The sequence below is a fragment of the Dromiciops gliroides genome, chromosome 4, assembly GCF_019393635.1.
Source record: "Dromiciops gliroides isolate mDroGli1 chromosome 4, mDroGli1.pri, whole genome shotgun sequence".
In the NCBI taxonomy this organism is placed as follows: domain Eukaryota; kingdom Metazoa; phylum Chordata; class Mammalia; order Microbiotheria; family Microbiotheriidae; genus Dromiciops; species Dromiciops gliroides.
Genome location: NC_057864.1, coordinates 415,715,016 through 415,739,468, shown reverse-complemented (window position 1 = coordinate 415,739,468; position 24,453 = coordinate 415,715,016). Strand labels below are relative to the sequence as shown.

The following is a 24,453-nucleotide window of genomic DNA, read 5'->3' as shown; positions in this document are numbered from 1 at the left end:
AAGACATTACTGGGCATATGCCTTTAAGGAGGTGATAGAGAGATCACACATACCCAGTTAACAAAACATTCGTAGTCACATTCTTTGAGGTAGTAAAAAACGAAAACCCAAGTAGGTGGCAATCATTTAGGAAGCACCTGAACAAATTTTGGTAAATGTGTTGTAAGAAATCACAAATATGAAAAATTCACTAAAATTTAGGTAGACTAAGAACGGAAACAGACTAAAGTATAATTAAAAGAACATTCACCTACCATGATAATGTTAAGCAAAAATAACACTATATAGTCCCTTTCTGAACTTCTGGGCTCACTGTAGATTAGTTTCTGTAGGTCCATGCAACAACTTTTCCAGCTCCAGCCTAAGTTTCTGTATACTACGGTAAAGAAACAACTGCACTTTCATTGCCATTGAACCAACTGCCAGCCACCTGGACTTAAGTGTGGGAGATCAAGCAGGCAGAAGGGATTCCTCCTCAGGCAGCTTATACAGTAGCATTGATGGGCACCTAAAGAAAAGCCTTGGAGTCAGGTCTGTTTTCAGAGGAGGGCCTTGGTCTGTGCTACACTGGGTTCTTTTCCCTGCCCTGTGTTGCAGGATTGTAGGTACAGACCCCTCTACAAATGCAGAACAAATCTCTATTTGTTCTGAGAAGATGTTATTACTCACTGTAGCCCAACTATGTAGTGATGGGGATAGGTGCCTTTTTGCCCTATTTGTAACATAAAGATACTTTCTTATTATTCCATTTTCCATTTCCTACTGTTCTCTGAACTCCCATTCTTTACTTCCTGTTATCATAAAGGAATCCTTGGTATTTAATAAAGAGTATTAATAACCTTGAATTTCACCGTAACAAGCCTCTTTAACAATGCTTTGCATGGGAAAACTTTGCTGCTGAACAAGTTTGAGTCCATCCAGCGAGGGGTCCTTTTGGTAGAGGGGGGTACTTCATTAGCTCATTCAGTAGCATTTATTAAGCACCCATGTCCATATTTTACAAATGAAGGTTTGTACATTGTAAAGGCTCATCAAACTCAGCATCTTTCAGCACATGTAGTTGTCACCTTGGGCAAATCCCTCTGTCTCTCAGGGCTTCGCCTGTGATTCAAGGAGACTGGGCTAATGTCTCTAAGGCCCTTCCTAGCTGACATACTGATTCAGAGATGGAAGGTTCACAAATTATCCTTTGGGAATACATATTGTGGCTGTATGAGCTGTGGGGAAGCACCCTAACTTATTTCCCTAGGGTAGCCATGCTGTTGAAGTTGGCTGACCTTTTGTCAGTATGCGGCAAAAGACATTTTTGCTCAAGCATAGTGGAATCCCTTTTTACCTGCAGCCAGTACAAATGAAGAGATGATAATAGATGCTGTATCCAATACACTGTCTTTTTGTAATATGGAAACCTAAGCCTTAGGAGAGAACATGAAAGCAATTTCTCACACTTGTATAAACAGCATTTATTGTACAGAGTGCTTTGAGGAAATATGACAGTTCTGGTCTCAAAAGAAGAATATGTACAGCCAAGCCTTTTTCTATTAATACATCTATTTTGTCCTGCAACACTGGAAAGAGGGAATGTGTGGCACAAAACAAAAACAAAACCCTTTTAAGTTATAAATCAGAAATAAACACTTTTAAAAAGGTTTCATTTTATGGTAGAAATATAAAAAGTATGGTTTATGGGTGGAAGTTTAAAACAATCCCCCCAACAGTGGAAGTAGTTTTCAACACTTAGTAACACAGTTTTTGCTTTTTTAAACCAACTTCTGAATTACAATTGAGGATAAAAGTGTTTAAAATCTAAACATAAATAGACAGTGCTGCTTCAAGACAGCCTCATAAAAGCAACTCACAGTTAACGCCGCATAGATGTTCTTTGTAAGAAATAATACAGTTTCTTCAACAGTGCCAGGAAATAGGCACTAGAAAAGTATCTTAGTGTTGCAGTTTGCAACTCAAAGTCCATCTCACTTCTGTGCTGTACACAATAACACCATGTAATGTACCAAGACAACTTGTAAAAAAAAATACAAATATGAGAAAATGGTTACGTTGTTTTCCTGAATCCTTTTAGAATAGGGTAGATGTTTTCAAATGCTTCATAAATCTCTGCTCTGACCTTAGCACCTAAGGGATTGTGATAGAGAAAAGAGAGTTGTTTAAGGCACATCTTGTAGACACATCCATTCGATTTACTTTGATGCACCCAACATTTACTAAATGGAGACTATTAGGTGCCATGAGAATGTAGGTAGTCCTGCCATCACAGAACCCACAGTCTAATATGGGGATAACCTTCCCTCCCCAGATAACTCTAAGAGACCCATACATTCATTTTGGACTTCCTGACTTCTCCATTGTTCACTGGGTACCTCTTCCCCAACTTTTCAGCTTCCTTTTGTGTGCTGTATCCTGTCATTAGACTGTAAGCTCTGTGAGTGCAGGGATCATCTGTATCATATTTGTATCCCTAGTGCTTAGTACAATGCCTGTCACATAGTAGTTGCTTAGTAAATGTTTACTAAGATACAATTTGTGATAAATGCAATAGAGCTATAAATAAAGCACCACCAAGGGAGGGGTGAAACACCAGGGAAAGGCTTCACAGAGGAGGTGGCATCTGAGTTGGGCTTTGGAGCAGTTCTCAGATTGGGTTCTGTAAACTTTTATTTCTTTTTGTGGGGCGAAGGGTAAGTGACTTGTCCAGGGTTACACAGATAGTAAGTGTCAAGTGTCTGAGGCTGGATTTGAACTCAGGGCCTCCTGAATCCAGGGCCAGTGCTTTATCCACTGTGTCACCTAGCTGCCCCCTAGGGGGTCTGTAAACTTAAAAAAAAAAATGTGATAACTGTCATTCAAGTTCGATATAATTGATTTCCTTTGTAATTCTACATATTTTATTTTAAGCATTAAAAAACATTATTCTGAGAAAGGTTCCATTGGCTTCACCAGACTGCCAAAGTTATGAAAAAAAAGTCAAGGATCCTTGCTGTAGAGCAGAGCTTCTTAAACTGTAGGTCTTGACCCTATATGGGGTCAAGTAAATGAATGTGGGGATAGAGAAAAATTTGTCAACAGTAAATGATGATTTGCATACCTATTTTATATATCTATATACTTGGGATCAAGTAAAAATTTCTTGGGAAAAAGGGTTGAGAGTGCGAAAAGTTTAAGAAGCCCTGCTGTAGAAGATGCAAAAGGGAAAGAGGAATAACACCATGAGCCAAGGCAAGGGGGCCCAACATGTTTGAGGAATGCCTGATGCAGGGAAGATGGGAAGCTGAGTAGTGTGAGTAAGACTGGAAGGCAGGGTGTTACTTTATGAAGTTTTGCTTATGGGATTATGACTTTAAAACTTTGTCAATAATCTCCGCTTTAGGGGCAGCTAGGCTGCACAGCGGATAGAGCACCGGCCCTGAAATCAGGAGGTTCAAATCTGGCCTCAGACACTCAACACTTAGTAGCTGTGTGACCCTGGGCAAGTCACTTAACCTCAATTGCCTCACCACCACCACCAATAATAATAATCATCTTGGGGGGCAGCTAGGTGGCGTAGTGGATAGAGCACCAGCCCTGGAGTCAGGAGTACCTGAGTTCAAATCCAGCCTCAGACACTTAACACTTACTAGCTGTGTGACCCTGGGCAAGTCACTTAACCCCAACTGCCTCATCAAAAAAAAAAAATAATAATAATAATCTTGGCTTTAGAGAAGACACGAAGAAGTGTCCCTCCTTTTCTCTGTGGGAGTGAAGGACTGTGGCTATGGAATGGGGGCATATGCTGTCAGACAGGACCAATGTATTGAACGGTTTTGCTTAAGGCACCCTGCCCCTTCCCCTTTGTTACAAGGGAAAGTGTTCTGGGGTAGGAGGAGGAAAGGGGCATAGCTGTAAACCAACTAATGATTTTAAAACAAAAGCATCAAAACTTCAAAATAACACATTGCCAAAATAAATATTTTCACTTCTCTATACTCAAGTAGATTTTAAGAGACAAATATATTTAACACATCAGTAACTAATTATTTTCAATATTAGTCATTGAGCAATATGGGCAACCATTAAAACTCTAGTATGCCAAACACCTTCCAACTTACCAGTTAATACAACTTTTCCTGAAACAAAAATAAGCAGGACAATTCTGGGCTTGATCATTCTGTAGATTAATCCAGGAAATAACTCTGGCTCATAACTAAAGGAAAATGAAAAAGAAGTTTAGTAACTACATGTGGTTCCCCCTCTTTAGCTAGTAATTTGAAGGCCTGGTTCATTATATTTGCACGTAAAGTTTTTGAGAGTGTTATTGTTAAATTCACTTATTTGCAAATGTCTTTATAATTTTTCCACACCTATGGAATTATTTTTAAAAATTTGTGAACAAAGAGGCATGTGTTTAATTCAAAGAAGTAATTCCGGGACAGCTAGGTAGCACAGTGGCTAAAACACCAGTCCTGGATTCAGGAGGATCTGAGTTCAAATCCGACCTCAGACACTTGACACTTACTAGCTGTGTGACCCTGGACAAATCACTTAACCCCCATTGCCCTGCAAAACAAAACAAAACAAGGGGAAAAAAAAGAAGTCATTCCGTTTGAGTGGAGCACAGAACACATAAATGGGAGTAATAGGAAAGGGAAGGCTAGAAACTAGTTAGGGTGGTACTAGATTTTGTGGGGTTTTTTTTGGTGAGGCAATTGGGGTTAAGTGACTTGTCCAGGGTCACACAGCTAGTGAGTGTCAAGTGTCTGAGGTTGGTTTTGAACTCAGGTCCTCCTGAATCCTGGGCTGGTCCTTTATCCACTGCACCACCTAGCTGCCCTGTGGTACTAGATTTTGAAAGATTTTAAATAACATGCTAAGGAGACAGTCCTAGAAAATTTTTGAGCATCAGAGTCAAACCATCAGATTGATGAATGAAAGATTTCTTAGTAATGAAGACTAGAGAGGCAGCTGTGAAAACAGAGAAGGATGGAAAGGAGAGATGTCACAGAGAAGGAATAAACAAGACCCAGAATTGGATATGAAAGTTAAGGGAGAAGGATGAATCAAAGATAAAAACCAAGGTTTTCAATATGGGAGACTGGATGAATGGTGTTGTCACAGACAGAAATAGTAAAGTCAGTAGGAAGAAAAAATGTAGAAAAAATAGTTTGAGCATGAGTGCATGTGTGTGTGTGTATTTATGTGTAAAAGAGGGTGCCAAGGTCATAACTTTGTAAAACAATCACAATAAAGAGTAGGGAAGAAGATGAAGAGTCAGCAAAGGACATAAGAGAAAGGACTAGAGAGGGGAAAAAAATTCCATCAATTCGCCAAATATTTATCTCTGCATCTTTTTTTTTTCTTTTTGGGGGGCAATGAGGGTTAAGTGACTTGCCCAAGGTCACACAGCTAGTAGGTGTCAAGTGTCTGAGGTCGGATTTGAACTCAGGTCCTCCTGAATCCAGGGCTGTTGCTTTATTCACTGTGCCACCTAGCTGCCCCCCTCACCAAATAATTAACAAGCACAGAAGCCTACATTCAATTGGGAGGGATATATGGTTAAAAAGTAAGTAAATGTAAGGCAATTTGAGAGAGAAAAACATTAATAATGAAGATTAAATAAGGCTTATGGAAGAAAAGACAGCTAAACTGAGCCTTTTAGGGAAAATGAAGATTTGATGAGATAATTGAGGAAGAAATATGTTCTAGGCCTGGGGATAGTTTGAGTGAATACATTAGTGGAAACTAATACTGTTGGGTTTCAGGAACATTTTAGTTTGACCGAAACACAGGACTGAATGGGAAATAAGGTGAAATAAGCCAAAGGTAGTGTGTCACAAAATATGTGTTAGATCATCCATACGGTCCAATGATGCAGAGAGTTCACAGTGGATGAGGACCAAACAAAAGGCTAAGGATTTGAGGATGATTTCAACTGAACAAACATCTATGTGCCCACGATGTGCCGGGCCACTAAGCATTGTGTACCCTTATGAAAGAAGGTGCTGTGTTCTATGAACAAAGCAGAATTGCAGTAGCTTAAAAGAAATGTGAGATGCACAAATTTAGGGAGATCTTCACTCCAAATGTTCGTGTGGACTACTTGTGCCCAACCTGTGCTAGTGTTCTGAGCTCATATTAGTCTCATCAGCCACAGCTGGACACACTGTACCTGGACCCCAACATAGTGATGTCATTTTGGTCCTCTTCTAGAACAAAGGACAACAACCAACCAATTAGCTTATCACTGTGTATCTTTGTGAAATCAAATAGAGTGGTGGAGGACACCAGACTGCAAGAGGAGGAAAGGAAAAAAAAAAAGGGTAAAGAAATTGAGGCAAAAAGTATAAATTTTCTAAGGAATTTAGGTGTAAAGGTGAGAAGAGATATTGCCACTTGTTATATGGGAAAGAAGAGTCAAGGAAGCTATCTTTATGATTGGGGAGATATGAATATATATTAAGCAAATGGGAAGAAGCCAGTGGGGAATGAGATCAAGGCCACAGAGAGAGGAATAAGGATTCTATGTCCAGAGGGGAGTTAGTCAGTGACCAAGAATTTATTAAGCCCTTCCTATGTGCCAGGTACCATGCTAAAGACTGGGGACATGAAGAAAGTAAAAAATACCATCCTTGCTTTCAAGGAGCTCATAAACCTAATTGGGAGGACAACATACACATAACTATTTGTATACAAGGTATACACTGTGTTAATAGAAGTTCATCATAGAGCAAAGGGGTCTAACAATAGAGGGGAATAGGAAAGGCCTGCTACAGAAGGTGGGATTTGACCTGAGTTTTGCAGGAAGCCAGGGATGCCTTAGAGCTGGGGAATCCAAGAAGGCTGAGCATTCCTGGCATGAGATATGGCCAATGCAAATGCAGAGCAAAGAGCTGAAGCTAATTTGTATGAAGAAGAGCAATGAGGCTAGTGCAGCTGGATGGCAGGAGGCCCAGAGGGGAGGAAAGTACTATTATACTGGAAAGGAGGACAAGGACCACATTGTGAAGGGCTCTGAGGTAACACAGAGGCCCTCAAGGGAAGAATGGAGACTGGAGCGGGGAGAGGACTAAGGAAGATTGGTACAATATGCTGGGCTGGAGGTGGTGGGGATCTCCATGAAGGCGGTGTCTGTGTGAGTGGAGATGTTGTGAAGGCAACAACGGACTGGATACAAGAGGTGGGTGTGGGGAACGTTTTATAAGAACATTGTATTTAGGGGTGGGGGCATCAATGGAAAACGATGGTGATGTAACAAAAGCACTAAAAAGCACTAATAAAACATTTTTTTAAAGAAACTTCCTTATTAATTTTTTTGTTTTTGGTGAGGCAACTGGAGTTAAGTGACTTGCCCAGGGTCACACAGCTAGTAAGTGTTAAGTGTCTGAGGCTGGATTTGAACTCAGGTCCTCCTGACTCCAGGGCCGGTGCTCTATCCACTGTGCCACCTAGCTGCCCCAAAACATTTATTTTTTAAAAGGATAAGGAAGTCAAAGCCATTGTCCAATAGATAGGTAATTAAAGGACATGAACAAATGGTCTGAAGATGAATTGTAAACTAATAACTATATGAAAAAATGCTCCAAAGTACTACAATAAGAAAAATGCAAAGCAAAACAATCTCAAAGTTTCATTTCACTGTGCAAATAGGCAAGGAGGGACAAAAGATGAGAATAGTTGAGCCCTTAGTAGATGTTCTCCAAGTGCTGTAGGAAGATAGATACATTACTACATTGTTGGTAGAGCTGTCAATCAGGACAGTCTTTCTGGAAAGCAATTCAGAATTATGCAAATAAAGTAATTAAAATGTTTATAACTTTTGACTCAGAGATTCCACTGCTAGGTCTGTGCCCCAAAGAGGTCACTGATAAGAAAAGTCCCCATATACAACAAAATGCTTATAACAGTACTTTTTTTTTTGGTGAGGCAATTGGGGTTAAGTGACTTGCCCAGGGTCACAAAGTGAGTAAGTGTCAAGTGTCTGAGGCCAGATTTGAACTCAGGTCCTCCTGACTCCAGGGCTGGTGCTCTACCCATTGCGCCACCTAGCCACCCCTCAACTAGTTCATTTTTAAAATATGAGGCACAGATTGGGAGGTCTAGCTAGTTTGACAATAACTGATCTAATAAAAAGCTTTTGCTTCAAAAATGATTTTTATTACCTTTTAAAATTAGAACATATGTGAACATTAAATAAATTAAAGAAACAATGATGGCCTCTACCTGCATTACCTTATCATACTTTAATAACATGTATATCATTTTAAAGTTGATGGGAATCATGGTTGGCCTTTGGCAATAAATGGGTAAGAGCCTTAATGAAATTTTCCCAAAAATGCTTTGCAGCACATGACACTGCTCATACGTAGTCACAAAGTCAGAATTCTTTCCATAAGATGGATCATCAATAAACAAGTTATTTCTGTGGGTCATAGCTTCCAAGAAGTTCAATTCTAGTTTTGCAGTTTCTAACTTCATGAACTTTTCTATTCAAATCTCTCAGATTGCTTTCATTCACATATAGTTTATAATCAAAGGTGAGGAAATCTACTTTGGTAATTTGCCTGGCTATAAGATTTATGATAATGCCATGTTCCTTTATGCAAGTCTGCCCTTAATAATCAGGAAGGCTTCTTATTTCAGTGTAAATATTGCCGCACTGTCTAGCCTCTACTTATCTGATATTTTGATTAGTTACAACTTTCCTAAAGACTGTTTCTGCTATAGGTGAGTAACAAATATTACCCGGACATGTGGACTGCGAAGACATGGTCTCCCTTATGGCTATTTTTCATTCCTACTCTACAAATCTATTTTTATATGAGAAAAAAAATGATGTGACAAAAACTATAGGAGTGAAAAAAAGTTGCTTCCAACAAAAGGGAATTCTAATTTGATTAAGTGGACTAAAATCTGGAAAAAGAGCTGGTGAAGATAGAAGATTTATAGATAAAATTCTTAATACAATTCCAGGTGTTAGATCTATTTTAGAACCACAGTCTCCAAAACAAATTCCTTACATTTTTCTCCTTACCTGCTAAATTGCTGATGTGTCAGTACCAGCCCTTCTAATCTTATGGGAAACTTCACATCACAGCTCCCCACCATATTTTGAATCTTGAAATCCAAGAACTTGGCTGGAAAGCCCAATTTTTGTACAACTCTGGCATATTTCCTGGCTGCTAATCTGGACTGTTCTTCACTGAGGAGAAAAAACACAAAATTATTTCGAGCCCATAATACTCAAAAGATGGTATCAGACAAAACAAGTATTATGGAAGAAACAAAGCGTTTCATCTAGTAACCAACCACCAAAAGGAAAGGAAAACACTATTTAAATTTATGCATGAGAAGGCAAATTATGACTGTTCTTTAATATTATCATATTTAGAGATTTGCCTTACTTTTTTTTTTTTTTAAGTTAGGCAATTGGGGTTAAGTGACTTGCCCATGGTCACACAGCTAGTAGGTGTTAAGTGTCTGAGGCCGGCTTTGAACTCAGGTACTCCTGACTCCAGGGCCAGTGCTCTATCCACTGTGCCACCTAGCTGCCCCCTTGCCTTACGGTTTGGCTCTTGGTAAGTATGAAAATGTGGTTAGTTTCACTCTTTGTGACATTATTTGTTAATTGCCCTTAAATTTCCAAGGAAGAAAGGAAGGTAGGAAAAAGAAGGGAAGAAGAAAGAATAATTCTACTCTTACCAACTCCCTACCTAATTCTCATTTATACTCCTCAATAACCCTCTGAGGCAAGTACCATTGTATTATTATCTCCACTTTACTGATAAAGCACTATAGAAGAGTTAAACGGTCTGCTCAAGGTATACAGCTAGTTGTATTGGAGACCAGAATCAAATTCGGTTCCAACAAACTACAATTCCAATGCTTTTTCCTTTATACCAGCTTTCATATCCTTAGAGCTGATCTTCCTGAAAGGTTTTCTTCTGTACTCTTTCTTCTCGCTCAATAGTCAATTTAATTCACTCCCAGGGCTTCAATTATGCCCTCTATGCAGATACCTAGTCCTCTCTCAATTCCAGACCAACATAAATTTCCTATACGTAATCTCTATCTGTATGTCTTATGGACGACTCAAATACAACCTGCATACAACTGACCTTTTCAATGGCACTTCTCATTTGCCCACTCTCACAAGCTCAAAGACCTAATGTTCTCTTTAGCAGTGTCCTCTTCTTTTCTCATATCTAATCAGCTACCATGTACTGTCAGTATCTCTCCCATCTATACAATAACTTCCAACTCTGTTTCCCCAGCCACTGTCTGAGGAGGAGCATTCTGCCTTTCTTCCCACCACCCCCAATATATCCGTTACTGTGCAGTTCATCTTCTTTATTCACATCTCAGTTCATGTTACTTTTCTGCTTTGAACACTTCAATGATTCCCTACTGCCTACTCAGCGAAGGTCAAACTCCTAGCCTGGCACTGGAGGACCTCATCTTTCAAGATTGATCTCGGACTGCTGCACTCCGCTGACACTGCTCTCTAGCTCGAGGATCATTCACCATCTTTCTAACAAAGCTCTGCTTTCCCCATACCTTTTGTTCATGTGCTTTCTTTTACTTAGAAGACTATATACATTCTTTAGAGTCCAACTCAAATCCGACTTCCTTTCTTGATTGGCAGTTAGTGATGCCTGTTCACTTCCTAAATGTTAGATAGCACCTGGCACGTTTGAGTGTCATTTCTGTATTTATCATACCCTCTACTAAGCTCTAAGTTCCATAAAGGTAACAAAGGTTCTTATCTAAGGTTATTAAAGGTTCTTATACTCTAGGGGCTTAAAAAATTTGTTGTTTTTGGTTTTTAGTTATGTCTGACTCTTCATGACTCCCATTTGGGAGCTTCTTGGCGAAGATACTGGAGTAGTCTGCCATTTCCTTCTCCAGCTCATTTTACAGATGAGGAAACCGAGGCAAACAGGGATAAGTGACTCGCCTAGGGTCACACAGCTAGTGTCTGAGGACACATCTGAACTCATGAAGATGAGTCTTCCTGACTCCAGGCTCAATACTCTATCCACTAATACCATCTTGCTGTCCAAAAAAAAAAAAAAAAAAGGGCAGTGGAGGGATTTTGATCATATTTATGGAGCTGAAACACAAAACATCATAAATGTCACAGTGCATATTTATATGAAGTTTCCTGTTTTGAAAAGTCACTGCATTCTGATCAAGACAACAACCAACTACGACTTCAGAAGACAAGTGGTGAAGCATTTTTCTCTGTCTCTCTAGGTAAAAAGGTGGGGGACAAACCATTACTAGGGGGATCATACATTTTTGAACATGACCAAAGTGCTTTTCTGTTTTCCTTGACTATACTTATTTGTTATAAGGAAGGCCATCAGTGGAAATTTACAGTGATGTTGGTTAGATTTTTTTTTTTAGATATTATTAAAAAAGTAAAATTTTAAAAGTCACTATCAGACGTCATACTATTTGGGTTGTTATTACATGCCTTACAGGGCCACTGTAAAAAAAATTACTTTGAAAACCATAAAGCATTGTCATTTGCATTATTATTTCTATTATTACTGCTCTGAACCAAGTAGTGCCATGGCATTCTACAAGCAACACATCTAATATACTAAGGAAGAAAGATGAAGTCAAGGAATATCTTAATTCCATCCAAAAACCCACTCTACCTATTTCTTTATCCTAGTGGTGTCAAAATCAAATAGAAACAATCCCTGGGGCAACATATTGACTTAGAAAACCACAAATGAACATTATCCATGTTGTAAATTTTTGTTTATTTTTGTTAAACATTTCCCAATTACATTTTGGGGGTGGGTGGGTGAGGCAATTGGGGTTAAGTGACTTGCCCAGGGTCACACAGCTAGTAAGTGTTAAGTGTCTGAGGTCGGATTTGAACCCAGATACTCCTGACTCCAGGGCTGGTGCTCTATCCATTGTGCCACCTAGCTGCCCCCCAATTACATTTTAATAAGGTTCATGTGGGAGTTTCATACCTCCACTCTATCCTGTCGAAAAGCAAACTATTCTATTTTTCTACTTTCTGAAAGAAAAGAGAAAAATCAAAATGCCCACAATATTTTCCTCCTTGTTTTTTTCCCCCTACATACTACCATATTTATGGTTGCTAAGGAAAACATTTTGTAAAAGACACATTTTGTTAGGAAAAGAAGGGCCAATAGAAATATTCACATTATGACAAAAAGCACCGTTTACAGTGTGCGTCTATTCTAGATGATAGATTTGTGACAATGATGAACAGAAAAAAGTTGCTAATTGTCTAGAGCAGGGGTTGTGAAAGTGTAGTCTGTTCCCTGAGACCTATTCAAGAAGGGTATGTGAGGCCAAAATTTTTTTTAATAAAACTAAGAAGTTATTTGCCTATTAAAATATTATTCCTTTTTCTAGCTACTTATCTTTGTGAGGCCATACTTCAACCAAAATAAAAAACAGCAAGAGAATGAATCTAGAAGCAGATAGAAGAATCCAGGTATATTCTATTAAACCAGATATTAAAGTAATGTCATCCTCTATACCTAAAAATTTTTGGAAAACAGTTATTTTTCATTAATTTGTTATTTATGTTAACATGTAATTGGTTCATTATTACTTTTTTTGGGTTTTTTTGTGAGGCAATTGGGGTTAAGTGACTTGCTGAGGGTCACACAGCTAGTAAGTGTTAAGTGTCTGAGGCTGGATTTGAACTCAGGTCCTCTTGACTCCAGGGCCAGTGCTCTATCCACTGTGTCACTTAGCTGCCCTCGTTATTACTTTTATTTATTTTTTATTTTTTTATTTTTTGCGGGGCAATGGGGGTTAAGTGACTTGCCCAGGGTCACACAGCTAGTAAGTGTCAAGTGTCTGAAGCCGGCTTTGAACTCAGGTACTCCTGAATCCAGGGCCAGTGCTTTAACCACTGTGCCATCTAGCTACCCCTTGTTATGACTTTTAAATGAATATTTTAAAACATTTACCAGTTTTAATTCTAAATATGGTAAATGGTGATAGATATAACCCACATAAATAAAAACTCTTTGAGGTTCTCAATAATTTTTAAGAGTATAAGAGTCCTGTGTGACCCCTGGGCAAGTCACTTAGCCCGAATTGCCTCACCAAAAAAAAAAAAGTATAAAGAGTCCTGAGACCAAAAATATTGAGAATCACTGGCCTAGAGCTTGAAAGCTAACTCTACTAATCGAATGATATTGAAAACATCAAAACAAAGTTCTAATTCATCCTAATAGTTCCAAAGCCTCAGGGTTCATGGCATTTTTCTTAAACGTTCACTAAGAGGAAAAGTAACATTTACGCCTACCTTTTAGCTCCTGTGCATACCATCTTCCCAGAACTGAAAATAAGGGCAGTTGTTCTTGGCTCTCTTATTCTCATGATGACTGCAGCAAAACGCTGAAATGTTACCGTAGAAAATCCTTAGTAATGTTACTGAACAAACTGATTCTACTAAACAATGTAGAGCTTGATTTACAAAACACACCACCAAAAAGCCAATGCTTTTTTCTGAAAGTCTTACTCTAAATGACCTCTCTAAAGCTAAACAGCAATTAGTGGCAAAGTGTTAATGCTGTGAATATTATCATTTTTTAAAATTCCCATTTGCCCAGCATATATTTTGTTTACGTTTCATTTAATTTTTAAAAATGTCTTTTAACATTGCCTAAATTTCCCCCTGTATCCCTCCCAAAGATCCATCTCTTATGACTGATTGACTGAACTCCTCAATTCTGGATTTACTACTGCATTTTAATTCTTTTACTTTCTAGTAGAATGTGTTCTAATATAGCTTTAACTTTTGAGAGTATTAAAGCAGCTTTTACCTTGGGGTTGTATTCAGCATTTCTGGCACGAAGTGCAATGGTTTTTAGGTCGAGTTTACAACCAAGGTTCACTGTGGATACGATGTTTCTATGAGCAATTTAAAGAGAAAACGAATAATTTACATAATTATTTAATCACTAGAATGTACTAACATACAGAATGGACTAGGATTGACAGTTGCATAAGAATACTGAACTCTTGAATCCTTCCTAAAAAAGAAAAATCACTAGTGAGTTTAGCATAAATGAGGGAAAAAAAGAAAGTGGGAGGGGGGGGCAGCTAGGTGGCACCGTAGATAAAGCACAGACCCTGGATTCAGGAGGACCTGAGTTCAAATCCGGCCTCAGACACTTGACACTTACTAGCTGTGTGACCCTGGGCTTAACCCTCATTGCCCCACAAAAAACAAACAAACAAAAAAATTAATTAAAAAAAAAAGAAAATAGTCTAATTATTCACAAATTGGAGCAATACAAGTAAATATGATGGACTAAACATCTTCTAAAGTAACATCCCTTGGCAAAAGGTGATAGACTCAGGCTCTACTATCTTCCATCTATAACTATCTTCTATTTAGGACAAAAGACTGATTCCTCCTTTCCTTGATGAAATGGTCTACTGAAGACAAAAAAATTTATCTGTGAAAAGAGGACTAGAGGGGGAAAGAATATTTAAAGCAGCCTCTGATCAGTTAATTTTAATTATTGACTATTCCAGGGAGTAAACAAAGGACCCTCTTGATTTCCATTACCTCAAGTTCACATATTTAATTTAATTCAATATAAATTTATTTAGTACCTTTGATGCCATACAAAATTAAAGGGAGTTGGAGGAAAAAAATGCCTTGCAGAGGCAGTTAAAATATGAAGAATAATAATGTTTGCTAAAGTAGCTCATTTACTTTTTTTTTCTTTTTTTGTGAGGCAATGAGGGTTAAGTGACTTGCCCAGGGTCACACAGCTAGTAAGTGTCAAGTGTCTGAGGCTGGATTTGAACTCAGGTACTCCTGAATCCAGGGCCAGTGCTTTATCCATTGTGCCACCTAGTTGTCCCCTAAAGTATCTCATTTACAGAGGCTTAAGATTTGTAAAAAAAAAAAAAAAAGCCACATTTAACTAAAGTATTACTATAGACATCTCTCTAAAGTGAATATGTAAACCTTCAAAAGAAACACTTTTTCTACTAATTGTGGAAGGAAGTAGATAGATGCCCTAGATAGAGACACACTTACTGTAGCTGTGGCACAATCCCAGAGCTTTCAGATGCAGGTGTAGCTGGTGTGATGGGGGTCATAGGGGTCATTGGGGAAGGATACAAGGGCGTAGTGCCTGGCAGAGGGGCTGTGGTAAGAGTCTGTGAATGGAAGAGCTGTGGGGTTTGGCCAGAAGTTCCCTGTGTTGCTTGTTGAGATGCAGACTGTTGGGCAGCTTGCTGCTGTTGCTGTTGCTGCTGCTGCTGCTGCCTCTGCTGCTCTTCCAGAATGGAAAGACTGCTTGTGCTTTGGACAGGCTGGGGAGTCAGTCCTGTACCATAGGGCATCATTGGGCTAAAGATAGGAATTCCCGGAGTCATGGCGCCCTGTAGAGAACAAGGGTAAAAATAAGTTATATGGGTGTTTGGCTGAGTGTATATGATTTGATTGGCATTGGACATTAGTAAAATGTAGGGAAGAGGATGTCCCCATTTTAGTATTCAGCAAATTCAGGTGCAGTTATAAAGCATTTATGCTCTGAGGTCCCTTATAATTCTGAGATACTGAGAACAAAAAAGATTGCTCTAAAGATTACCACAGTCATCACTCTCTCTATTCAAAAGTGTCTAAAAGAGTTGAACTCTAGCCCTTCACAAAAAAGCTAAGCCAGCAATTTCCCATCAGCTACCTGAATACCCTGCAATTTTAAAATGCTTTCTAACTTTTCAAATCATATTTATGCAGATTATTTCATCCTCACAAAGTTAGTTAAGAACAGCATGATGATCCCCAATTTTACAGTTAAACAAGTCTCAGTTTCCTCAAGATTATAGCACTAGCTAGTGGCTGCACAAGGAAGTTTAGAACTCATGTCTTCTACTAGACCCTAAGTACTAATAACTGACAGATACTGAAGACTGGTAACTCTTCCCTACCTGAAACATAGGTCAGAAAGTATGAACTATTCCTATATTACAGGACTAGAATATTTCTGTTAAATAGTTTCCACCACTCAAAATACTGGTAGAAACAAGACAGACTAGAAATGGGGTGGGGGTGGGGGGGAAGGTGAGAGAAGAATCTGGGAGCCACATAATAAAGCTCTAACAATACATGCATTTTCCTACTTTATTAACTTTCTACTTAAGGGTTCATAAACACATTTACAGCATGCAGAAAAACCTGATTCACACACTATATAGTTGATGGAAAGTAATCTTTACTACTAAATTAAAAAAAAATAGGCCCGTGGTTTAGGATTTTTAAACATAAAGGCTTAAGGATAAAACTAGAAAACTAATATTTCTTACAAGCTTTTAAAAATCTGATTCTATGATCATTTGGTATACCTCCAGGATTTATCCAGAAATTAGGTATTTCCCTTGTAAATAAATACTTTTACTATTTAAAAATAAAATCCTGACTATGATGAAAACTTTCATAATTTCTATTCAAAACCTGGTGGAGTTGTCTGAACAAACAGTAACAACACAAGGTTCAAACAATAAATGCAAATCCATGCCAATATTTCAACAATTCACCTCCCTTCCCTCCCTCTTACCTGTCCCTTACAATGCAGCTTTCTACCCACGGTCCAGCTGTATTACCTGAGGAGAGGCCAAGCCCTGGGCATAAGGCGGCAAGCTGTTGTTTTGATCCATGATGTTCACCTCCTTCTTAGACAAACCAAAGAGTTCCGCTCCCTTTGCTTCAGTTTGTCCTTCAAAGCATCACAAGTATTTTTGTCTTAGCTCCTTTCAAAACTCTTTAGGTTATATCCACTTCAAGGAAATGTGATGTCTCTTGGGGGGAAAAAAAATCTGGAGCTTAAATGGAGAAATTATGTGAAGTAAACAATATCTTAAAATCAGCCCACAAATACCAACAATTAAGGGCATATTCCTCTGCACCTTACACTGCTTATTTGCCACATGCTCCCCACACCTTCAAGTTTACCATTTCTATGAAAATGCTAATATCACATAGCAATACCTTGTTTGAATCTATGGTGTGAAAATCACGCATCTGACCAAATTCCATATCTGTAACAGTTAACTCACGTTACCTATGCATGTCAAGTATGCTACATAAAGGTTGTGATCACTATGAAAAAAAGATTAATTTTCACATTCTAAGGCATGTTACAAGCAATCTGTATTATCAATCCCCAAATACTGAGCACTCATTGTGAACCTGTTAGATACCAAGCACAAAGCATAGCCTCTACTTGTTAATTTATAATTTAAAGCAAAGGGTTCTTAGCTTTTTCTCGACCCCCATGTCAATCTGGTGAAGTTTATGAACTCTTTCTCAGAATGATGTTTTTCAATGCATAAAATAAAATACACAGGATTATAAGGAAACAAATGATGTTGAAATAGCTATCAAAATATTTTTTAAAAAAGTTCTTGGGGGCAGCTAGGTGATACAGTGGATAAAGCACCTGCCCTGGATTCAGGAATACCTGAGTTCAAATCCAGCCTCAGACACTTGACACTAGCTGTGTGATCCTGGGCAAGTCACTTAACCCTCACTGTCCTGCAAAAAACCCTAAACAAACAAAAAAGCAAAAAAAAGTTCTTGGACCCAGGTTGAGAACCCTTCATTCAGAGGTATATAATACTGATGAAACAAACAAATACATGCATAAATAAATACATACACATATTTTCTGGTTTTAAACTATGATTTTATCACTGTAGGGAACTTCCTATTCCAACCAAGCAGATAAGCAACTCGTGCCTAGGCCAGTGAAAAGTTAAGTAACTGGCCCAAGATCATGTAGCAAGTACTTGAACTTAGGACTTCATGGCTCTAAGTTTGCTTCTTTACCCATATTCCATACTGTTTCTCAAGTACGTATAGATATACATTTAAAAATTATACATTTTACTATTTGTTTCTTTTTGAAAAAGGCTACAAGTAGTTTTAGGATTGTGGTACATTGTGAAGGGGACTACTTCAAATATAGGCATATGCTATGATAGGGAACACTAGGAAATAAGGTAACTGGAAAGTCTGGTGGAAATGGGAAAAGATGCCTTAGAGAAAGATATGGCAGAGTAGCCTAGTCATTTCTAGCCTAGAGAAGGGGTTAGGCTTAGAAGGAAAAGATTCTAAAAAGGGTGCCAAGTTATTTTTTGCTTCTGTAATGGCCCATAAACTCTTTGATCTGTGCCCTTAGCAGGGCAAAAGAAATGCTAAACCCGATACTATGGACTCTTTAAATTCCTAATTATCTCCTGCTTCAAAGAGGGGAAAATACCCAATTTTTGTTTGTATAAGTTAAAATTTATACATTTAAAATATTCTTTTTTTTCTTTTCTTTTTTGAGGCAATTGGGGTTAAGTGACTTGTCCAGGGTCACACAGCTAAGCTAGTAAGTGTTAAATGTCTGAGACCGGATTTGAACTCAGGTCATCCTGACTCCAGGGCTGGTGCTCTATTCACTGTGCCACCTGGCTGCCCCAAAAATATTCCTTTAATTTTAATTTTGGACCTACTGGAGGTCCCTTCAATGAAAACCATGCATTCCTGTTGCAGGAATATCAGGAACTGATAAGACTTGGATTTGGAATAGGACCTGGTCCTGGATCCCAGCTCTCCTGATTATCTCAGACAACTGGGCAAAAGAGTTTCCATCCGAAAAATGTTGGTGATTCCTCAGGTTTTTTTTCCCAGCTCTAAAACTTATTATCCTATTATAAGTTGGATATTCACACTAAATTTGAAGTTTCTAAAAAGTTACTCTACAATATTTTGTTATTTACAGTATCTCTTGTGAAATGTAAAAGTGTAAAAGAAAATGCTTTCACTATTGCTTCAAGTTATTCTGCTTAGTTAATATTGCAATAGGAATTTTACACACACACACACACACACACACACACACACACACACACACACACAGATTTTGCAACCTCTTGATTTACTACTACCCTAACTATAGTTTATACTAGATAGTCGATAAACACCCATAATGTTGGCAATATGACTGATACAGAGGGAAGAGATATTGGGGTGGTAAACACTTGACAGGACTCGGCAACTTACTGAATGTGTCAGGTGAGGAATTGTTTAACAGCTAGGATCACCGATGTTCCATGTTGCAGTCTAAGAATATGGTATCACCAATCAAAATAGGAAAGTTGGAAGGCCTGGTAAGTTTAGGGGAAGAGAAGACAGAGCTGTTTAGTTTTAGGCAGATCAAACTTGAGATGTTGGGAGGACATGTTGGTGTACAATGTCTGATTTTTAAGAGCCACTTTAGGATGCAGAATCACCAGAGAAGTTATTTGGGGTTGGATACATAGATTTGGGAGTCTTTGCAGAAATGTGATGGAACCTCTGGGAACAAGCAAAATCAGCAAGAGGGATAGTACTGCCAAACAAGAGGACCAAGGATAGAGGGTTTTTTTTGGGGGGTGGGGTGGGAATGAGGGTTAAGAGACTTGCCCATGGTCACATGGTTAGTAAGTGTCAAGTGTCTGAGGCTACATTTGAACTCAGGTCCTCCTGAATCCAAGGCCAGTGCTTTATCCACTGTACCACCTAGCTGCGCCACCCCACCCTGCCCCTCCCCTCCCCCCTCCCTTCCCTATCCCCCAGGATAGAGTCTTAAGTGATACCCATCATTTAGGCAAAGGTGATACTCAATCAAAAGATTCTGGAGACTAAGGCTGTATCCTTTGTTGTTGTTGTTGAGTTTGATTCTTTGTGAACCCAGGGACCATACTGTCCATGGGGGTTTTCTCAGCAAAGATACTAGTGATTTGCCATTTCTTTCTCCAATAGATAAAGGCAAACAGAAGGTAAGTGACTTGTCCTGGGTAACAAAGCTAGTGTCTGTTTCATGCAGAAATGAATATAATAAAAGACAAAAATGGTAGGGACTTAAGCAGAAGAAATTAAGACGAATACACAAAAGAATTATACAAGAAATACCTTAATATCACTGATAACCAACCACAATGGTGTGGTTACTTATCTAGAGTCAGACATTCTACAGAATGAAGTCAGGTGGGACTTAAGAAGCACTAACAACAAGGCTAATGGAAGTGACAGAATTCCAGCTAAGCTATTTAAAACCCTAAAAGATGATGTTGTTAAATTGCTATACTCGATTTGCCAGCAAATTTGGAAAAGTCAACAGTGGCCACTGAATTGGAAAAGATCAGTTTACATCCCAATCCTAAAGAAGGACAATGCCAAAGAATGTACAGATTACCAAACTGTGCTCATTTCACACACCAGCAATGTAATGCTTAAGATTCTGCAAGTAAGACTTCAGCAATATGTGAACAGAAAATTACCAAAAGAGCAGGCTGGCTTTCTTTCTTTCTTTTTTTGCGGGGCAATGGGGGTTAAGTGACTTGCCCAGGGTCACACAGCTAGTAAGTGTCAAGTGTCTGAGGCCAGATTTTGAACTCAGGTACTCCTGAATCCAGGGCCAGTGCTTTATCCACTGTGCCACCTAGCCGCCCCCGCAGGCTGGCTTTCAAAGAGGCAAAGGAAGTAGATACCAAATTGCCAACATTTGCTGGATTATGGAGAAAGGCAAGGAAGCTCCAGAAAAACATCTAATTCTGCTTCACTGACTAGACTGAAGTCTATCACTGTGTGGATCACAACAAAATGTGGCAAGTCTTCAAAAAGATGGGAGTCCCAGATCATCTTACTTGTCTCCTGAGTAACCTGTACATGGGCCAAGAAGCAACAGTTAGAATTGAACATGGAATAATGGATTGGTTTAAGATCGGAAAAGGAATACAACAGGGCTGTATATTGTCACCTTATTTAACTTATGTGCAGAGTATATCATGCGAAATGCCAGGCCAGATGAATCAAAAGCATGAATTAAGGTTGGTGAGAGAAATGTCAATAACCCTGGATACGCAGATGACACCACTTTGACAGCAGAAAGTGAAGCAGAATTAAGAAACCTCTTGATGAAGGTGAGAGGAGAGTATAAAAGCTGGCTTGAAACTTAACATTAAAAAAAAACAAAACAAAAAACCAACTAACAAAACAACAACAATCTTGGCAACTGGTCCCATCACTTCCATATCTTATGGAGGCAGTGTCAGATTTTATGTGTTTGGGCTTAAAGACCACTGCAGATAGCAACTGCAGCCATGAAATTCAAAGACATTTGCTCCTTGGCAAGACAGCTAATGACAAATCTGGACAGGACACCAAAAAAGCAGAGACATTACCTTGACAACAAACAGCCATATAGTCAAAACTATGGTTTTTACGGTAGCAATGGATGGCTTGGAAAGCTGTGCAGAATCAAAGGTTTCAAACTGTGGAGCTGGAGAAGACTTTTAAAAGTCCCTTGGACAGCAAGGAGATCAAATCAGTCAATATTTAAAGAAATTAATTCAGGCTATTCACTGGAAAGTCAAATAATGAAGTTGAATCTTAAATACTTTGGTCACAGAATGAGAAGACGGGGCTTACTGGAAAAGACCCCGATACTGGGAAAGAACGGAGGCAAAAGGAAATGGGGACAACAGAGGATGAAATGGATAGTGTCATGGAAATGACAAACATGAACTTGGACAGACTTTGAAAGACAGTTGAAGACAGGAGGTCCATGAGGTCATGAAAGGTGGACCTGACTGAATAATTGAACAAGAACAAGAACAACAATAACTTCCTGACTCCAGGCCCAGCACTCTATCCACCAAGTCACCTGCCTGCTGTATCCCTAGCATAGTATTTTTCAGGTAGTAGATACTTAATCTAATATGAACCGAATACGTGAAAAAGGTAAAAAGACAAACATTTTAAATTAATTTTACTTAGTAGTTCTTAGTGATCAAAGATTTCTTAAGGAGACAGCTCAATTTAAGAAGTATTTAACATAATATGTGTTTTACACTTTGCTAGGAAGTGTGAATGATCCAATTCAAGCAAGCATGATTTATCAATCAACTTTAATTAAGTACCTACTATGTACTAAGTGCTGCAATCTACAAGAGAAAACCTGTCAACCACCACAGAGAAATTTAAATAGTGTTTCAACTTCGGCTATCAAAGTGACAGAGACGCAAGTCCCATAGATTATGAAGTTTTGGAAATGGCATTTATTTCCTAAATTTTACAGTGCATCAAACAAATTACCAGCTCCCCAGCAGGAATGTTAATGTTGCGCTTTTCCAAATCAGGGAGTCTCAGATTTCTGCTCCAATCTGAAAGTCGATGTTGATATAACTGCCTTTCAGTATTCTAGTGTGAGAGTTAGTTTGGGCAAGTAGAAAGTATTGGATGGGATCCAGGATAACCCCAAGCTCCTCTGAGGTAAGCTTTTTAAGAGGGAGGAAGGAAAAAGAAAGAGGAGGGGAACAGCATTTACACTGTTCTCTCACTTGCTAATCTTGTCATATATTCAATTATCATCTCTAATTAGAAGACTCTCGCATCTAAATACTCAACCCTAGTCTTTCTCTTAAACTCTACTTGCTTCAAGAAGTGCTTCTTGGACATTTCCAACTGGCTGTCCCATAGGCATCTCAAACTCAAAAGTCCAAAAGAGAATTTTTTTTTCCCTCCCAACCAACCTTTCTTCTGAACTTCCCTATTACTATGAAGGACATCAGTCACACCAACCTCATTCTCTTCTCATTCACTCAACCCCAAATATCCAATTACCTTCTAAATCTTGTCCTTTTTTATCTTCATATTATCCCTTCTATATGTTGTCCTCTTCTCTCAACTAACACAACCACCCTCTTGGATGGATTACACTAGCCTTCTAATTGGAATGTCTCAATTATCTCTCAATTCTCCATCAACTGCCAAAGGGATCTTTCTAAAAGCATAGGTCTGACCATGTTGCTGTTTAGTCACATCTGCCTCTTCACGAACCGGTGGACCATTGCACACCAGTACTGTCCATGAGATTTTCTTGGCAAAGATACTGGAGTGGTTTGTCATTTCCTTCTCCAGTGGATTAAGGCAACCAGAAGTTAACTGACTTGCCCACGGTCACACAGCTAGTGTCTTAGGTAACATTTGAACTCAGGTCTTCCTGACTCCAGGCCCAGTTCTATATCCTATGAGCCACTTAGCTGCCACAGAAACCATGTCAATTCCCAAATCAATATACTTCAGGTGGCTCTTTATTACCGCTAAGATCAAACATAAATTTCTGTTCATTTAAAACTCTTCAAAACCTAACCCCTAATTACCTTTCCAGTCTTTCTAAACATTTTGCTCCTGCTCCTAGAGTCCAGTTATAAGTGGCCTCTTTGTTGTCCCTCACACAGGATGCTCCATCTCCATATGCAATTGCACTAGCAATCCACCATACCTGGAATGCTGCCCCTTCTCACCTCCTCCTCTGGGACTCATGGGCTTAAATACAGTCACAGCTCAAGCACCACCTTCTTCGGGAGGTTTTTCTCTGTCTTCCCAGTTGCTACTAAGTTACCTTGAAATCTACTTTGTCTGCATCGTGTACTTAGCTATATAGGTACATGTTGTCTTCCCCATTGGACCGTAAGTTTTTTGAAAGCAAGTAACTGTTTTCGATCTTCCCTCTATCCCCGTGTAAAAACATGTTCCAAACATTTAAGAAGCCACTTAAGAAGTGCTTTATGGATTAATTCAGTGATTTTATTGGTATAAGAAACACACTATCAAAGATAAAGGTTTAGAAAACTCCAACTCCATCAATTACCTCCAGATAACTTAAAAGTGTCAGAGAACTGCGGGGAGGGGACCCGGCGGCACTGAGCTTGGTCCAGGGTCACAGACTCCAATAGTCGGAGGCAGCACTGGAATCCAAGGTACCACTCGCATCCAATCAAGATTATCACCCAAGTCAGCCTGCAACGACAGGGATGCCTCTTCCACCGGTGACCTGCACGTGCGCAATTTCCCCTCACTTCCTCTAGCTTTGGAGAAAATTACCGGGAGATGGCTCAAACCCCAACAATGCACTGGGCCGGGGGACCGGGAAAGAGCCGGCGGGTAGTGGATCGAACGGCCTGCGGCAGCATCCGAGACCCGAAGCACTGCGGCCTTGAGCCCCGCCGAGCACCTCGCGCCGGTAGTTCCATCAGAGCCCCCGGCCCCTCAGTCCAGCGTCTCCAGCCGCCTCCCGCGCGCCCGCCAACCCTCCTCCCATCCCCCCCACCCTCCTTCCCGAAAAGCAGTCCGCGCGCGACACTGCGGCCGTCGCCTCGGTCGCAGTCACTGAGGCTGCTCTACCAAGTTCTCCCCACCTCCTGACTCTCCAACGAGGGAGAAAATCAAAAGGAATGATACCTTAGAGTGGCTGTAGCCACCTTCACGGCCGGTGGAAACGGAGGTCGGCCGGAGGAAGTCTCTACGCCCGCCACGGCGACCCGAGCCTACCGAACTCTCCTAACCTCCCGGCGCGCTGAGTGACGTCACTTCCGCCATCTTTCCGTTTAGCCTCGTTCTCGCTT

General features: G+C 39.5%; 1 protein-coding gene across 7 annotated transcripts; it reads right to left on the bottom strand.

Annotated features, from left to right (window-relative positions):
- Window positions 1-1,454: 1,454 nt before the first annotated feature.
- LOC122726227 (TATA-box binding protein) lies at window positions 1,455-24,402 on the bottom strand. Of its 7 annotated transcripts, none has more exons than XM_043963824.1 (10): window positions 24,290-24,399; window positions 23,700-23,916; window positions 19,067-19,170; window positions 16,621-16,815; window positions 15,053-15,399; window positions 13,821-13,908; window positions 13,301-13,392; window positions 9,023-9,190; window positions 4,104-4,198; window positions 1,455-2,133 (listed from the first exon to the last, which is right to left on the bottom strand). In XM_043963824.1, exons 4-10 carry the CDS (start codon window positions 16,672-16,674, stop codon window positions 2,054-2,056), a joined length of 924 nt encoding a protein of 307 aa, XP_043819759.1. In that variant the 5' UTR covers window positions 16,675-16,815; window positions 19,067-19,170; window positions 23,700-23,916; window positions 24,290-24,399; the 3' UTR covers window positions 1,455-2,053. The 7 variants fall into 7 exon arrangements, with proteins under 7 accessions (XP_043819759.1, XP_043819757.1, XP_043819758.1 ...); XM_043963822.1 differs by having other exon boundaries at window positions 23,700-23,848; window positions 24,290-24,393; XM_043963823.1 differs by lacking the exon at window positions 23,700-23,916 and having other exon boundaries at window positions 24,290-24,402.
- Window positions 24,403-24,453: the final 51 nt, after the last annotated feature.

What these genes read in the sequence shown, in the direction of transcription:
- LOC122726227 (XM_043963823.1), bottom strand. Translation starts at nt 16,674, where the DNA reads ATGGATCAAAACAACAGCTTGCCGCCTTATGCCCAGGGCTTGGCCTCT. An exon ending in ATGCTGAATACAACCCCAAG is followed by an intron (nt 13,393 to 13,820) that starts GTAAAAGCTGCT and finishes GTAACATTTCAG; the next exon opens with CGTTTTGCTGCAGTCATCAT. An exon ending in AGGAAAAGTTGTATTAACTG is followed by an intron (nt 2,134 to 4,103) that starts GTAAGTTGGAAG and finishes ACAATCCCTTAG; the next exon opens with GTGCTAAGGTCAGAGCAGAG.